Here is an 18,813-nt window from a genome sequence, read left to right on the forward strand (position 1 = left end):
CTATTGTCCAGTGCTAAAAACAGTCAGTAGTAGTTTGTTATTGTGTGTGCGAGATTTGTCCTCCTTGTTCCTCCAGCGTTTATAAAACATGTGAACTGTAAGATTTTGCTTTAGGCTTTAACACTGATTTTGTTGCTTTTGAACTCTTTAGTCACACTTAAATATAAATGTTATTAAAAGAAATGTGACACAAACACACTATTCAAACAAAACATTTTAGAATAAGAAACTTTAAATGATAAAATATGTATTCATAATTAAAGGTGCAATGTGGAACTTTTAGAAGAATCTCTTGACAGAAATGCAATATAATACCCAAAATAACACCCAAAAATGAAAATTCTTTGGACCCCATTAACTTCCATAGTAGGAAAAAAGAATACTATGGAAGTAAATGGGGTCAACGAACGGTTTGGTTACAAACATATCTCAAAATATATTCCTTTGTGCTCATCAGACCAAAGAAATGGATACAGGTTTGCAACAACATGAGAGTGAGTAAATGATGACAGAATTTTCAATTTTGGGTGAACTATCCCTTTAATGCGCACACACAGGGAATACATAAAGACATTTTCAATTTTAAACATACCTGGGTCACATAACAAGCTTTTTGGAATACACCCATCCAGCAGTGGTCAATAGAGGGCGCTAGGGCGCTGTCCTCCCTGGGCCACACACACAAAATAATAAAAACTCATTATTCATAAATCATCATTTTGTAAATTATATAAATTGATATGATGTGAAATAGAAAATCATCTGTGGATAATATATGCTTTCCCTGTATGTGCCCTGTCTGCTCATCTCAAGTTCAGCTGTGGGGCTATTGAGAAATTGCCCCCAGGAGGCAAGTCTTTGCAGAAGTTTAGCCAATTGCTTATTCAGAAAATAAACACATATTATATGTTTAGCCAATCAACGTCCTCATCCATTCATGAGCCCCATTCACTTCCATAGCATTCTTTTTTCCTACTATGGGAGTGAATGGGGTCCACGAATGGTTTGGTTACAAACATTTCTCAAAATATCTTCCATTGTGTTTATCAGAACAAAGAAATGTATACGGGTTTGTAACAACATAAGAGTGAGTAAATGATGACAACATTTTTATTTTGGGGTGATCTATCCCTTTAACTAGTGGTGCTCTGATAAATGCCAATATACACCGATAACTATTCTGAATCGCACAGCCGATATTATTCACAGCTCATTCATGTACTACGGCTTATTGATCTAAAATCACTGTTAGTTTGAATCGTTCATGCATTTGAAAAAGCAGCCCTCGTCAAACATAATCATTATACAGATTCCTTATTATCATAAAAATACCTGAAAGGTTTGAAGAACAGCAATATAAATGTATCCTTAAGCCATTCCCTGGAGCGGCGTGTGTATGGTTCTTCATCTGCAGCGCATATTGAGTTTCTGCACGAGAGCGCCCTCTGGCGTTTGGATGTAGTGGCATTTCACCGTAATTCATTGAGAAGCATAGCAAGTATCATCAGCCGATATATCAGAGCACCACTACATTTAACATTTTAATATTACATTATAGTCATTATGGTCTTTAGAAAAATCTTTTTAAGGTGGTGGGGTAGTGCACAACGACCTCTGTGGTACAGCCTAAGTTTTTGTCTTTTTCCCTTACATTACTTTTACACATTTGAGTAGTTTTGAAACCAGTACTTTTACCCTTTAACTTGAGTAAAAAACTTGAGTTGATACTTTAAAAAAAACCTAGTACAGGGCTAGTCAACTGGCGGCCAGCGGGCCAATCATCTTTATCTGGCCCGCCGGTCACCTTTGGCCGTTTCTCAATCGGAAGGATGCAGCCTCTAGAGGTCGCATATGCAGACTGCATATGTCATTAAGTTTACGTTAACTGAGCGTTACATTCACAAATCAAAAGCATAATACAACAATTTACGATTAACTAAGAATAATAGTCAACTTTATAATTGTTACAATTCTTCAAGACTTAATGACATATGCAGCCTGGAAATGCGATCTCCGGAGGCTGCAGCCTTCGGATTGAGAAACGGCCATAGTCTGATTTAACTTCAGCATGGTTACTTTTACCTTTCCACTGTCCATAACAAATGACGGCTGAAAACACGGAAAGGGAGTCAGAAAGGGGCTGCGTACTTATCCGATCCAATTCGAGCTTTGGATGCATTAAAGAGAAAAAAACTTATGCGACTACATGTGACGCCCTGACCGGAAGTGATGTATTTTCAGTGTGTTCCAAGATCAAAACTGTGTGAAAAGTAAAAATTATTAATTATTTTTCTTTCACTTTATTGGTAACACTTGAATACTTTAAAAATGATTACTTACTGGTAAGTAAATTATTAACTATAAATATATTTGTAAGATTAAAGATTATTGGGCTGTATTCTCTCCTATGACATGCAATTTCATTACGCCTGCCACTAGGGGGCGAACTCCCGACAGTTATATCTGTATGTTATGTACAATGGAAGGGCTGTTTAGCCTATATATCTATAAAATATAGAAAAAAGGAAACATGTACTGCCGTTTTAGTCATTAGGAAAAGACTGGCTATATGTTGTGAATAGTTGACATGTAACAATTAATGAAAGTTAAACACTTGTACTTTTAACATTTGGCTCCTGCATGTTAAACAATTGCAATTGTTTTTAAATATTATAAAAAAAATATATGAGTTTTCAGTAATGTAAAGGCAACACACTGGATACAAGAAGTGTGCATCTTTTTTGAAAATGCATGTTTTTAATGTTTTTTTAAAAAATATATATACTATAACAAAAGTAACAAAAAACAACACACACCCATACACAAACATATGGTAAAAATAAAAAATATATAAAATGTTGAAATAGGGGTAAAAGTTTGGCCCGTGTCATATTTACAATTTAAAAATCTGCCCCCCGAAGAAGAGTAGTTGAAAACCCCTAAGCTAGTATCTATACGTCTACTGGAGTATTGAATATGAATGCTTTTGACACCTGTGAAAACCATGATCATTTAAGGCATTTCAGTATATCAGATGTCCATTTAAATCTCTTTGTGAAAGAGAAAGTTTTTTCATATCTTCTTTATTAAACCATTTAGACAAAAAAGGTTCTTCTGTGGCATTGTGAAGCACCTTTATTTGTTAATAATGTATGTGATGTTTACACAAATGCAAAAGGCACCTCAACCATTAAGCCCCAGAGGTCAACCTACTGTAGTTTATGATGCCAAATGATTGAGTGTTCAAATGAATATGACGTGGATGACATTACCCTAGATAGCACTAATTCTGTACTATAAAGCAATGACAGTAAAAACAGATCATAAGCATTGATGAGTGAGGGAGGTGAAGTTAGATCACTGATAGTGACATAAACAAGGTAATCTATCCATTGACATTATTTTTAAATACAAACAAACATTATGTGCAGACACATGAAACGTATAAAAATGTCTTTATAACAACAATATTCAACATATTTCAATGTGATAATTGTGTATTGCTTTATTATTAATGTTGCTTCAGAGTACTTCAGTTTAATTATTTCATATAATCAATGTAAATTTTTATTTTAATATTACACTTGTAAATGTTTGCTTTATGTTGTAAGTATGTTACAGAACAATCAAACTACAAGTTCTGTTGTGACTGAGTTTTTCATCGTGGGCATTCCTGGACTCCCACCCAAATATTACAACCTGATGGCTGCAGTTTTACTCTGCATCTACCTGGCCATACTTACCGGCAACTCTCTCATCGTGGTCCTTTTTATCATCGAACGCAGTCTCCATAAACCTATGTACCTTATCATGCTGAGTTTGTCCTTGTCTGATATTGGTTTTTGCACTGTTGCCCTGCCAAAAGTGATTTCTCGTTATTGGTTTAATGATGGATATATAGCTTTCTATGTTTGCTTGTTACAAAGACAGCTGATTCATTACTTTGGTACCTTAAACTCTCTTATTATGATGGTCATGGCCTTAGATCGGTATTTGGCAATCTGTTATCCTCTGAGATACCCTGTATTAATGACTAACCGTACTATGAAAATGTTTATAGGTCTTTCCTGGGCCACCGGTTTTATCGCCCCGACCATTTCTTCAATGATGACGGCGCAAATGCCTTTTTGTGGGCCAAATTTGATCCTTCATTGTTTCTGTGACTCTACATCTATGAATCAGCTAGCCTGTGCTGACACCAGACAGCAGAGTTTTATAGCGTATTGCATAGCAATGTTTGTTCTCCTAGCACCATTCTCTTTCATTATCTTTTCCTATGCAAATATTCTAGTGTCTGTGCTCAGAATAGCAAATGCACAGGGCCGGCTGAAGGCACTTTCCACCTGTACAACACAAATGACTATCATTGTCATATATTATGTGCCACGGTTTGCTGTTTACACCATGCCTTACATACCGAACACTCAGTTAAACAGCAGTCTGAAAATCGGTCTTGTTATGATTTATAGCCTCCTTCCGCCTTTAGTAAATCCCTTCATATACTGCATCAGAATCAAGGAAATCAGACAGTTTTTTCTGAAATGGTTTGTGCAAAAGAACAGAATGAATTCAAGGTTCAATGGGGTGACATTTTCTAATTAAAGGTGTATCTTAGCCATTTATTTTTCATTTAGGTAATGATTATGTATTATTATATTTAAAGCTATTCATAATGCCTGGAATGAATAAATAGGAATGTTGTCATAATCGTTGTTTTAAAATGCACAGTTAATAACAAAGAGTGCAGATTACAATACTGCATGTGAACAGATTTAACACTTGAAATATGATATGAAAATATTGTATATGGAACCTATTAACAAAAAGTATTTCTTCTATATAACTTGCAACCACAGATAATGATTTGAAAGATTAAACATTTAAAATGTATATAAAAATACATTGTGCATTATGTAGGTTTTCACATTTTTCTACGTTATTGTGCACCATGCATTATTATTAATCTATTTATTTATGTGTTTCTTTATAAAGTATTTATTATTATCCTTGTTATGTTTTACTGTTGAGAATTAAGCTGTTTATTTTATTATCCTGCAAGCATTCTACTTAACAGAGAATGTAATATAATAATAATAATAATTATTATTATTATTATTGCAAGATTTTGCTTTATTTTGTATCATAAAAATTGTACAATCAAATCATCATGCAGCAACATTGTGAGCAAACAGTCATAAGGGATTACAAATAACATTTTAAGTAAAAGGAATACACTTTAAAGAAAAAAAAAAAGATAAACAGAGAGACACATGCCACATTGTATGAATGCTATTATGTGAGTTAAGCGGTAGTTCCTGTAATTAACCACCAGATGGCACCCTTTCCTCTGATTCACCAATTTGATAAATTCTGACATTGTGTTTTCTGCCAAAAGTAAACGATAGAATAATCTATTTATTTTACGTTTGTGTGTAAATAAAATCATTCAATTAATCACTAGATGGCGCGCTTTCCCCTAATTAACCTGTACGATTAAAAGTTGTTTCGATCTTATGCGGCGCATCAAGAACTGACAAGCAAGACGTCAAAGTTCCGCGAGACGATTTGAAAGCAGACTCATCCGTATGATTTCTCGAATCGCTCTCGCGGTACTCTGATGCCATCCGCCAGTCAGTTGTTGATGTGCCTTATGAAGTTAAACAAACCTAAAGTTTTCTACTCCACTTTCGGCTTTTCTGAACGTATAAAACTAGGGATATTTTTAGACAACTGTAAAACTGGTGAATTGCAAGGTTTTCTAAAGAAATTGTGTTTTCTGCAAAATCTAAACTAAAAAATTATATTATATTGTTAGACATCTCAGATATTTGACGCTATGTTATTCAAGTTTGATCAGGCAGCATAAATATAGACATTGAGTCTTTGGTGTATGAGAAAAACAGATTTCCCAGCTAAGACAAGACAAATGACCACAGGATTTAAAATAAATCGTGAGTTTGGCATGTTTACAAACGTTCTTGCCTCCTTGGAGTCATGTAACTGTTAGCGCCTACCCTCCTTACAGTATTCGGTTACACTTACTTTCGTTTGCATAGTATCCTGTTCCCAAAACCGAGTTTTTTTATCATCATTGTTAAAGAAAAGAGATATTTAGATTACGTTTTATTTAGTTTTATTTTACGTTCCAATGAAAATAATACAGCACGCCAAACTAAACATGGCACACGGACTTACAGTAGTTCCTTCGATTAACCACAAGAGGGCGCCATTTCCTCAGAAATAGCTAACTTATTTTAAGTTATTTTTAATTTATTCGATGTGTAAAAACAAAAAAGCTCAAGTTGAATAAGCTTATGTTGCACTGAATGATCAATCTCTAGCTTCCAAATACGTAATAAGTCAAATGTTTATTTAATAAAGAGTTTAAGCAACAGAAGCTGTATGAAGAACAGAACCACTTTACATAACCGTAAGCATAACATTATGTATCGATTAGTTGATTGAAAAAAAAATATTATTTTAGCCTTACGTAGTCCTAAATTAAGTGATACAGATAATTTCTCCTGTTTTTGAAAACACGAAAGTTAAATTTATGAATATATTTATTGTTGTTAAATATACGTTGTATGTTTCTTTTTTTGTTGTTGTTGTTGCTAATACGAACTTTTCTTTCTGAAAAAAGGTCCCCATCATTTAAACCAGTGGTTCCCAAACTTTTTCAGTGTGCGGCCCCCCTTGTGTAAGGTACATTCCTTCGCGGCCCCCCAAAGAAAATTTGTGACAAAAAACTGTTCTAAAACTCAAAATTGTAATAAAAAAAACATTCAATTATACAAAAAAGTAGTGCTTTTGGTTAGTAGCCTTATTTTTTTATTTAATTATACAGAATTCATGATAAATTAATGTATACCACTGATTTAAACGACATAATTATGAAACTGTGTAATTATTTTAAGTGCCACTAGATGGCGCAAACGTCTTACAAAATGAACAGAACTGCAGCGTTTATCAGTATTATAATATGAGAGGAAAGTAGATCTTGAATAATAGTACTAATATTATTTATATGAGTAAATATGTGAATATAAAATGACTTTTTATTATCCATATATAAAATGCTTTTTTCATATAAATGGTTTGAATTGTATTATACACAGCTACTGTATGTTAATTTTTCCCCCCTCTCAAATTCACTGTGAAAACATGAAGCAAGAAATATTTCACTTCAAGATTTTGAATGCTTTTATTCAGTGTATAGATGTATTTCCATTTGTAGTTTAGAGAATGAGAAGCATTAGTCTTATTTACAATTATCTTTTAAAAACTTCAGCTCTGTACAGATTTGAACCCTGATCAGGACCAATATTTTTCATACCTAGTGCGATGTTAAAAAGCATAAAGCGAAGACCACAAAAAATAAAATAAAAGAAATAGGGCAGGAAAAAAGATATCAAATTATGAACATTAAAAAAATAAAACACAGTACAGTAATTCTTCAGCCATTAGAGGGTTTGTTGCTGTTAAGTACAATACATTGTCAGCAATTTACTTATCCAAATGCTAATGAACTAACTGTTTTAGACTATCATACACTAGACACCAATATATATCAACAATCTATAGTTATGTTCTCTATAAGATTCATATTAAATATACTCTACACATATGTTGTAACCTTCCAATACAATTCCCATTTGGAAAAATATTAAAAGGGATGAGAAAAAAAATTACAATTCCTGTTTCTGTGTTGTGCAAACAAATTTCATCTTTAACAAGGGAGGGAAAATAGAAACCGAGCCAAACTTATCCATAGTTATCTTCTGGCTCGAAACTCAAGCATTAATTTACATCATTACACTTACAAAAAGTATTGGGCTTAACTTTACCTCAGCTGAATGAAAGCAGCTTAGATCTAACTATAGGGCAGATACAACACTGGCTGGTCAATTGAAGAAGCAGTAGTCAATACACAGTCACAAAAATGTTACTGTGCATTATTTAGACTTCCCAAAGCGGTCACCAATACCAACTCCTGGAGATCTGCAAATTAGCAGGTAACCAAGCTCTTTACCAGAACTAATTGGTCGCCCCAACATGTTTTAATTTATAAACGCATTTTAGTTCAATATGGAAAAGTATAATAAACATTTCTACCGAATTGTCATTGACGTTTATCAGGCACATGAATACTCACTCTCCAGCACTAAAATCAATAAACTACGCATGTAAATTAGTGATTAGCAGATCATGTCGACAGTCTGTAAGACTGTAGCTGCGATGCATGGATGCAGACGTCAAACCACCAGTGAGCGTGTGCTATCATTTCAGACGTAGATCAGACCAGATCCGGTGAGCGTCTGGTGCTTCGTTCAATGCGAGAAGTTCATCAGACCCTGTGTAAATTAATTCTCTTCTCCTCACACATCTTCCCCCTCGCAGCTTGAAAGTGAAGAATCGAAGGCTTTCACGTTGCATCATTAATATTTACTATGGGCAATTAAAAAAAAAGCCGGGACTCCTCCATGTGCAAATTGGGAGAAGGACAGGAGATTTTGTCTATGTGTGTATGTTTAATTGTTTACATCTGAGCTCATGTGCACGTGTGAAGGTGTTAGAAAGGGTGAGAATGTGTGGGTGAGGGATTTTTTTGACATCTTTTGGCTTTAATGTGGAGAAGCTGGTTTGTATGAGCAGCTCTAGAATCAAGTGCTGTCCTCCGTCGGGTGTGATTTTCCTTTCTGGTCAGGTGCTTGTGGGAGTCAGGTGTGAGTAGTTGTGTTTATGAGCTTTCAGCAGCATGGGCGAAGGATAACAGAACGCACTCATTCGGGGATGGAGGGACGTATTTACAGGATCACACAACAGTTGCTCTCTCCAGTCTTTTCGCGGTTCCTCTGACCTGAAATATAGACGCTTATTTTAACAATAGTCTTAATAAACAAGTACAGACAGACAATGCCTAGACTTGTTATACAAAATTTTATGACAATGCTGAGGATGCAATCCCATAATGCAATGGGATGAGCTCAGTGAAGAAAATGATCTAAGATAATCATCTAAGTGACATCAATGTCAATGATACATTACAAAAGTATCAATAAAATTCAACAGAAATACTAATTAGATCTAATGCAATTTGACTATTTAACCTAATGCGTGTGTGTTTTGATGAACTGCTATCAGAGAAAGGTACAAAAGCTGAGATGGCACCCTGTAAAAAAAATCATCCTAATATTTAGGTACAAAAACGTAACTTTGTGGTACCAGTATGTACCTCTGAGGTACTAATATGCACCCTTTAGGGACCCTTTAGTGTATTTCTTGAAAGGAAGCTGCCCAAGTGACAGCTTTTTTACCTTATTTATGAGACTTATTTAAATAATTTACGAGGTTTTATTTTGATTAAAGTGATAATTTACCCAAAAATGAAAATTCTGTCATCATTTACTCATCTTCATTTTGTTTTAAACCTGTATGAGTTTCCTTTATGATGATGAACACAAAAGAAGATATTTTGATAAATGATGGTAAGCACACAGCAGCCGTAACCATTTCCATAGTAGGAAAGTATTTTGATAAATAATGAAGAAAATATTTTGATAAATGATGGTAAGCACACAGTTGATGGTACCCATTGAATTCCATTGTATTTGTTTTTCCTACTATGGAAGTCAATGGTTACAATCAGCTGTGTGCTTACCATCATTTATCAACAGTGTTGGGGGTAACGCATTACAAGTAACGCACATTACGTAATAATATGAAGTAACGAGTAAACTAACGCATTCATTTATAAATGTACACATTAATATTAGAGTTACCTTTAAAAAAAGTAATGCGAGTTACTTTTCAGTTTAATTAATTCAATTTAAAATACTGAACATATTGACGTAAAATTACGCCTTCTGTGCGCCTGAGCGGGAACAGTTTGAGTCAGAAACGGAGATGGCAGGCCAGAGCTTGACATTTTTGCGATCATAAAAACACTTGCAAGGCCTGAAAGAGATCAAGCCTCAGCCAAGTAAGAAAAAGTAACTTAAAAGTAACGCAAAAGTAATGTAAGCATTACTTTCCATTAAAAGTAATTAAGTAATGCAATTAGTTACTTTTTTGGGGAGTAACTTAATATTGTAATGCATTATTTTTAAAAGTAACTTTCCCCAATACTGTTAATCAAAAAATCTTCCTTTGTGTTATCAGAAAAAAGAAATTAATACAGGTTTAGAACAACATGAGGATGAGAAAATGATGACAAAATGTTCATTTTTGGGTGAACTATGCCTTTATAGACAGCAGACAGCAAAGTTTTGGAACAAAGTTAAAATCTTCAAAAGTAATAAATAAAACAGAAAGCAGCGAGCGCTCTTGCAATATGTAAATATGATTAATAGGAAATAGCAACTCAAACAGAACTGAAAATAGAAACCGAGAGGATTTTTCGCATTATGAAAAAGGTGCTCTTACAGCTATGTAAATGACAACTTCGTACTGAGATGATAATTTCAGACTTACATTTAATTACAATTTTTACTGAATACACTGTATCAGGCTGCAATATTAAAAATGATTCAACAAGAGATTTGCAAAAAGATTATAAGCAACCGGGCATATACATGCATAAATTCGCTTTATTTTACTGAAAATTCCTTCAGTCCCGAATTTAAACATTTTGTGATCATCCCTAACATCAAACATCACACTATAATTACTTATAACCAATACATCGAAAGCTTTCAGGGATTGAAATACTCCCGGGGCCGGAGAATGACGCACGTATAAAGAAGTCATATTTGTACAAAGTGATGGCTGCATCGAAGCAGGGAGCGTGTGAAAAGTGAGCTAAGCGCTGACAGAAGAAAAGAGGTCAGACCGGTTACCTTGGGAATTTGGCTCGGGCAGCGTCTCTCTGGCAACTAAATGCATCACTGTGGTTTTTCCGAGAGGCAGTTTTAAAGCTGCAAGAAAAAAGGAAAAGAGTGTTGTGTTGAATGGCCACAGAAAAGACTAATGTAGCTGAACATCACAGAGACTAATGACATCAAAGCACGTGGAGCACTTTGCAAGAGGATTAAGTCACAAGTCGAAGATGATGTGGAGTGTCTGTCTATTATTTACTGTGTAAGATTTCAGTCTTCTGACCTACAGCCTATCTTTCTAAGCTCGTCTTAACTGATCGAGGTGTTAGCCTGTATTACCAATTGATGCTTTTTAAGCAAATCCAGTCTGTGTTCCAGCATCACATCAAGAGCAAGATCAGTTCAGGATTTAAAGCTGAACTTACTCAGATGATGAACTTAAACTTGCTCATAAATACTTGGAAATGCACCCAGCCAAAACACACTGAGAATTTCTACAGTAAACAGTCTGGGAAACTTTTCACAGGTCACAGATATTTACTGAAACCCTCATTTATTATAAGAGACACTAAAAGCATATTTATTTGAGTGAGAGAGGATATTAGCATACTAAACTACTCGACTAAATTTGTCGACTAAACATAATTTAGCCAATATTGACATTGTTATTCTGACAGCATATAAAAGCTCTGTTGCTTTTATTTTCAAAGCTCTGTGCTGGTTTCCCCACCCATAGTGAAATTGTATTGGTAAAAAAGTCAATATAACTGCATATAAACATCAAATGTGTTTGCTTGACACATTCAGCGTGGACAAATTACTTGTCAGTAGAAACGTACTGTGTCACGGTGTGATGCCTTCTATATCAAAACAGCTACAGAAGAACAAATAAAATACTGTCAAAATATGCTGAATGATTTATGAAGTGCTGGATAGATAGATAGACAGACAGATAGATAGACAGACAGATAGACAGATAGATAATTATTTCCTGTTTCTCTCTAAGATGAATACACAGAGTAGAAAAATCAGTTTCGTCTCACATTTTATTTCACAGTAGATAGACAGATAGACAGATAGATAGATAGATAGATAGATAGATAGATAGATAGATAGATAGATAGATAGATAGATAGATAGATAGATAGATAGATAGATAGATAGAGAGATAGATAGACAGACAGACAGACAGACAGACAGACAGATAGATAAATATTCCTGTTTCTCTCTAAGATGAATACACGGAGTAGAAAAATCTGTTTCGTCTCACATTTTATTTCACAGTAGACAGACAGATAGATAGATAGACAGATAGATAGACAAATAGATAGATAGATAGATAGATAGATAGATAGATAGATAGATAGATAGATAGACAGACAGACAGACAGACAGACAGACAGACAAATATTTCCTGTTTCTCTCTAAGATGACAGACAGACAGACAGATAGATAGACAGACAGATAGATAAACAGACAGATAGATAGACAGACAGATAGATAGACAGACAGATAGATAATTATTTCCTGTTTCTTTCTTACATGAATACACAGAATAGAAAAATCTGTTTTGTCTCACATTTTATTTCACAGTAGACAGACAGATAGATAGACAGACAGATAGACAGATAGACAGACAGACAGACAGACAGACAGACAAATATTTCCTGTTTCTCTCTAAGATGAATACATGGAATAGAAAAATCTGTTACGTCTCACATTTTATTTCACGGTAGACAGACAGATAGACAGATAGACAAGTAGACAGATAGATAGATACTTTCTCAAACACACCCATTGACAAACCTACATAATCTTTTATTGCTGTTTCAGGGATGGCGAAACAAATTAAAAAAATGTTTCCTGTTCATGTCTAAAGAATTTCCTCTCCTCCCTGTTTTCATTCCCTGATGACAGATCCCTTCACTGCTCTTCCCATATCTTTACTTTTCCCTCCACGTATCCCGGTCTTCCGCAGAACTTCCATCAAAAGCATTCTGGGAATTTATGTGTTTGTTTAGGAAGTTGATTTTTTCCACATCTTGGAAGCTCTGCGTAGACTGTAAAACTAATTTCTCGTACCTCTAGACAATCGAGTGAACTTGAACCACACCCTTGAACAAAATAAACCACCATAAAGCCAAATTAAATATCTGCGTGTTCGCAACAGTCCACACGGACATGGCCGATTCAGTATTCCACTCGCAACACAAGGCCGAGCTTCAATGTGAAACAGCCAATGCGTGACAATTCAAGATCAAGTCTGATTAATTCAGTCCTCTAAATAATTTAAAGGTGAACGTGTAATTTCCAAATGGAATCTAAATGTTTGAGTGTAACAAAATTGGTTTGGCTCAGCCAATGAGAACATGTTTGGAGAGGGACTATCTGTTTGGCAGATGGAAGCATGACGCAGCTAAATGTGTAATATTAATAATTTTAGTCCTGACCCATATTTTTGGCTTTGTTCAATTTAGAGGAATGTTTTAATAAATAATCACAAATAGAGACGGGTGTATGTTGTGATATTAGGGCACGTCAAATGAGGGGGTCGCTTACCTCCTAGTGTCACATTGCCATGTAGGAATCGGCCCTGGTAGATCAAACGCAAGATGTTTGGACTGCTCACCTGTTCCTCTTCCCAGTCTGTTAGAGAATAAAGACAAGACAGAAAGTTAGAAATCAGTCACGAATCTTTGCGTTTGATCCCACTCCTAATCTTTATTAAGTCTTGAGCGAGCGTTGCATCACTGTCAGAGTATATTACACCTATGTTGTGTCATTAAAGGGGACTTTTCTAAGATATCAAATAAATCTTTGGTGTCCCCAGAGTATGAATGTGAAGCTCAAAATATCATATAGATAATTTATTATAGCATGTTAAAATTGCCACTTTGTAGGTGTGAGGAATCTCTGTAATAAATCTCTGCAATCTCTCTGCAATAAATGGCAGTGTCGTGGTTGGATAGTGCAGATTAAAGGGCGATATTATCCCCTTTTGACATCACAAGGGGAGCCAAATTTCAATGACCTATTTTTTCACATGCTTGCAGAGAATGGTTTACCAAAACTAAGTTACTGGGCTGATCTTTTTCACATTTCTAGATTGTTAGAAGCACTGGGGACCCAATTATAGCACTTACAAATAAAAAGTCAGATTTTCATGATGTACCCTCCAAAACTCACTTCTCCTACCACCAGTATTCAACATTTATTTATACTAGTCAACATTTGAAGTGGATCAAAAAAGTACATCAAAGTTGTACGGGTATTGGGTATTGGTTTAAGAACACATTAATGAAAGGTTTGATCTACTTCAAATGTTGACTAGTGTAGTTTAAGACTAGTTCTCTTTATTCACCTATTAACTTTTTTATTCAACCCACCCCTCTCCCTAGGAAGCCAATCTAAACAGAGACTCAGTCACAAGACTCAAGGTCATCCTGTGTCCTCAGAAGGTCCGCCTCTGCTGTGCCCATCAGCTATGAATAAAACAGGCTAATTCAATCCCAGACCACCCTTGATGGGATATTTGGAAGTGTTTGACAAAGGCTTTCCACAAAATCTCATACATTTTCACTTCTGTCTAAAGAAGCGCTGGCATTTAGCATGTTCCATTATCTTGGTTTACTTTGATGTCCCTTTAGTATTTTAACAGCATCGGAGGCACCACTTTCTTTTCTGATGGTATACAATAACTATATTTAAAGGTGCAGTGTGTAAATTTTAGCGGCATCTAGTGGTGAGGTTGTGAATTGCAACCAACGGCTCAGTCCACTGCTCACCCCTTACTTTTGAAATGCATAGAGAAGCTAAGGTAGCCACCACCGGGCAAACATGTCATCATCGGAGACAACTTAGTAAAACAGTTTGTCCGTTAAGGGCTTCTGTAGACACATGGCAGCACAAACTGGCGACTTCCATGTAAGGGGACCCTCTGTGTATGTAGATAAAAACATCTCATTCTTAGGTAATAAACACATAACGGTTCATTATGAAAGGTCTTTATACACCCCTGATAATATAGTTTGGTATATTATTTTGCATTTCTGTCAAGAGATCCTTCTAAAAATTACACACTGCACCTTTAAAGGGGACATTTGCCAAGACTTTTTTAAGATGTCAAAATACCATATATAGGTAATTTATTATTACATATTAAAAATGCCACTTCTGACATCACAAGGGGAGTCAAATTTCAATGACCTTTTTTCACATGCTTGCAGAGAATGGTTTACCAAAACATTAAACATTTAAAAGTCTTCGGCTGAATCCCAAACCGCCTACTTCCATACTATATAGTACGCAAAGTAGCGCTTTTTACATACTATATAGTATGGAAGTAGGCGGTTTGGGATTCAGCCTTTGTCTTTACAGAAATAACAGCCTCATGCAAAGCATTTTGGGAACCAGAAATCATCATCAACCTTTTTCTGTTTTTTGCTTTAGATTTTGTTTCCCAGAATGCTTTGCTTGATGCTGTTATTTTAGTTTTACTCTGTAAAACAAAAACTTGTAAATGTTTAATGTTCATTTAACTTTGAACAAAATGTTGCCAGTAAATAACATAAATTTAAATCTACGGCAAGTTACCGGAAACCAACTGCAAGTAACACTGTAATTTCTACTGTTTTTTTTTTAAGTGTACATAAAATCAGCATAATGTAAAAAACATTTTGTGAATACAACCTTGATATCTTTAATATTGACTGAGTTAGGTCAGGTCAAAGACTGAAATCAATATAAAAAAATCAATGAGTCAAATCAAACTTTCATGCTCCTAATATCAAAATGACATTATGAGACTTTAGCCTGGATTTCACAGACGAGGTAACATATTCAATTAACTAAATCTGTACAAAAATTGTACAGGGGATCGCATTTGTCAAACTCAACCATTCAAATCCCCAAATTACTATTGGAAGAAATTAACAAATAATTTTAGGAAGTTCAAGTATATAACCACAAATCAAGCCAATTGGTACATTCAATAGGTACGGTACGCCCAGGTTCCAATTCTAGTTTTAAATACTATTTATGCTGTACAGTATCTCAATTGGAACGCAGTGGCGGACGGTGACTTCTTTTTTCGAGGGCGCTCACAACATGTACATAGCCCATCATGTGTGTGGTTCCTTTTTTAAAATATGTGTTCTGGGCTTTGAGAGATCGTGTATGCATCACGTGTCTTGTCAAAATAAGTGCCTGCTGCAGATGCGTCTAAAGGGTTTATGATAAAAGAGACGCTCGCGTTTGCCAGATACTCGCATAATCTCATGCGTTTACTGTTAAGGGAGTGTCTTGCGTGTATTTTGTGAACGTGAGCGTCTCTTTTATCATAAACTCTTTTGACGCGTGTGCAAGCAGGCACTTATTTTGACAAAACACGTGATGCACATAGGATCTCTCAAAGCGCAGAACACATATTTTGGAAAAAAATACCACACACATGACACTCCGAACACTTATTTTGAATTAGCGCCCCTCGGATGAGCAGTCACGAGTTGTATTTTTCCCCTCAATGATGTCATTGACTTAAGGTTAATGTGCAGCCCTATTCAGGATTACCACCCATCAGACAGACTGATTTGTCTGCAGCACAGATTATCTGACAACAGAAAAGGTTGTAAATGATTTCAGACTAAAGCTTAAAACATCATCATTAGACTTCTGATCAACAAAAAAATATAAAAATTTCCTTCAGGCTTTATTGTCATAAGCGTTTACAGTGTTAGTTGCCAGTGACACGTACCCATTGGCCAGTTGTCGTACACGTGCTTGGCGATGTCTGCCGCGGAGTCATTTGGAGAGAACAGGAACTCTTTTGTTTTTCCACTAACTAAGATGAGCCTCAAGTTGATCTGTAACACAAACATAAGAAAATAATGTAAGAATCTTTTGCAGAACCCATGCTATACTTCTCCTAAAGTGGCGTTTTCATCCCATTGCATGTTTTCTTTTATAAAAGAAATGTCTGACGTCTATTGCAGAATAGAACTAGAGATGTATGCAAAGTTGCAAAAACAACGCCAGATACTTGGCTATCGACAGGAACATGTGGACTCAGCATCCAGAAAACTGCATAAGGCTTAGCAGAACAAAACCGCCTGTCATGCACATTTGTTTTTTGAAAAATTTTGGCTAATATGCTGATGCTTTCGGCTACCAATAAAACTACAAAAGCTTCACATATGACCGTGTTTAAATCTATATCGTGGCAGAAAATCATGCACATTCACGGATAAAATATTGAGTTAATTCACAGCACAAATTTGAACACTTGGTTTTATAAGGACGAGGCCATTAAATGAACAGTTACTTCCGACTGAGAGATTCTTTCATGAATCTTTCATACATTCCCTATAGTCTCTTTAATTCAGTGAACGTCTTTGATGATTGCGAACTACCAGTGATTCATCGGCACGATTATGCTGTTTGTGCTATTACTTCAGCAATATAATTTGAAAAACATCCATTATCATGTTCATATAGATCACAAAGTGCTGTTCAATTAAAATAAGAGCAGAAGGCCACACGCTGAGAGAGAGAGAGAGAGAGAGAAAGAGAGAGAGAGAGAGAGAGAGAGAGAGAGAGAAACGCTCTGGGCAGTGCATGTCCAATGCACGTGTGTCACTACGCCAGTTTGACCCCATGTGTCTGACATCAGAGATCCCAGTATTTTGCCCCGCCTTTCACACAGTGATGTAACCAGCAGATGGAAACAAAGATCCTCCTAAAGCCCTTTATAGTATCAGATTAGAGCCGAGAGCAAGGCTGTTCAAACACCTCATCCTGAGAGATCAAAACACATCACAGCACATTACATATTCAAACACATCTTTGAACTAAAGACTCACACACATTAATACAAAGTTGCATAGCCTAAATAATACATGAATGATGAATGCACACACGTACAAACATCTGATTCACAAGGGCTTCAGATGAGTGTGTTTATCCCTATTTTATGAAGACAGCAAACAGGCAGGAAATCATCTTATAAAATATTTCTGCAAACATTCAGCACACATTTAGCCTCTAAAAGACCCGCAGCCTATTTGCATATCTATAAGAAAACAAGAAAAGGAATTAGTGCAAGGTGCACCTAAATTGAAGACTCGCTTCCTTAAATCAGTATTCACATCCTCTATTTGTACAGACAAAAAGCTTTTCTGCTGGCCCGCTACAGATTTGTGCCCCGGCAGCAACGTGTTGGAATTATCTTTATTGTCTTTACTGTCTAGTTAGTGTAATAATACAAGTTTTGTTTTCAAAAATATGTTTGGTGAATTTTAACTAGTCTAAAAAGTGTTGTATAGTACATCCCAGTAAGCAAGAACTGAGACAGTGATATAATGGCTAACTATAGACCCAATATAGTCCAGCTATGTTAGCAGGTGTTCAATGTGTTTGCTTTCATTTATTTTACATTTCAAGCGTATACGCATCATCTATTCTTGGGCTAGACATCTAGTAGACTTTCACTGACAGCCCAAATTTTGCCTTTTTTTAGCCAAAATTGCTTGCTGGGATCTAATTAACTGAAATAGACTGTTAAAAGCATTTAAACAAATAGTTCATCTGAAATAAAATAAAAATGATCTCATAATTATTTCCCCTTATGCCATCCATGATGTATGAACGGTTTTAGCAGTAACAACATAAACAAACAGCTTTCATAAAACACCCGTAACTTCCGTTAAAGACTCAATAACAACTAAGTCTTTTTTAGAGTAGTTTATTTCTGATAACAAGAAAAATACACAACCTTATTTCATATTTCATAGCAAAAGTGTATAAAAAATGACACTGAGCTAATGTTGCTGTCTAAAATGTGTACTATAATGTATACAATGTTAACTACAAACTGACTGCCAAACCAACCTTTACATAGTCTCCCTTTGTCTTTAGTAAACCAAATCATTTGTTATTTTTGATGAGGTATTTGTTCCAGAGTTCATTTTAACCACTAGTCAGACCATTAAAGAGTAACTAA

The 18,813-nt window shown here is 35.3% G+C and overlaps 2 protein-coding genes across 2 annotated transcripts in view; one reads left to right on the plus strand and one right to left on the minus strand.

Annotated features, from left to right (window-relative positions):
- The first annotated feature begins 3,574 nt into the window (after window positions 1–3,574).
- On the plus strand, window positions 3,575–4,771 carry or30bu1 (odorant receptor, family 30, subfamily BU, member 1). The gene has a single exon (XM_055206910.2). It carries the CDS (start codon window positions 3,613–3,615, stop codon window positions 4,600–4,602), a length of 990 nt encoding a protein of 329 aa, XP_055062885.1. The 5' UTR covers window positions 3,575–3,612; the 3' UTR covers window positions 4,603–4,771.
- Window positions 4,772–7,185: 2,414 nt separating this feature from the next.
- The window catches only part of ubl3a (ubiquitin-like 3a), a 30,843-nt gene continuing 19,215 nt past the window's right edge, over window positions 7,186–18,813 (minus strand). Inside the window, exons 2-5 of the mRNA XM_055208001.2 lie at window positions 16,570–16,678; window positions 13,377–13,463; window positions 10,839–10,916; window positions 7,186–8,860 (exon numbers count right to left, since the gene is read on the minus strand). Of these exons, the coding sequence (XP_055063976.1) occupies window positions 8,808–8,860; window positions 10,839–10,916; window positions 13,377–13,463; window positions 16,570–16,678 (327 nt within the window). The 3' untranslated portion in view covers window positions 7,186–8,807. The remainder of the gene's footprint in view (window positions 8,861–10,838; window positions 10,917–13,376; window positions 13,464–16,569; window positions 16,679–18,813) is intronic.

The sequence above is a fragment of the Misgurnus anguillicaudatus genome, chromosome 12 (genome assembly GCF_027580225.2).
Source record: "Misgurnus anguillicaudatus chromosome 12, ASM2758022v2, whole genome shotgun sequence".
NCBI lineage: Eukaryota > Metazoa > Chordata > Actinopteri > Cypriniformes > Cobitidae > Misgurnus > Misgurnus anguillicaudatus.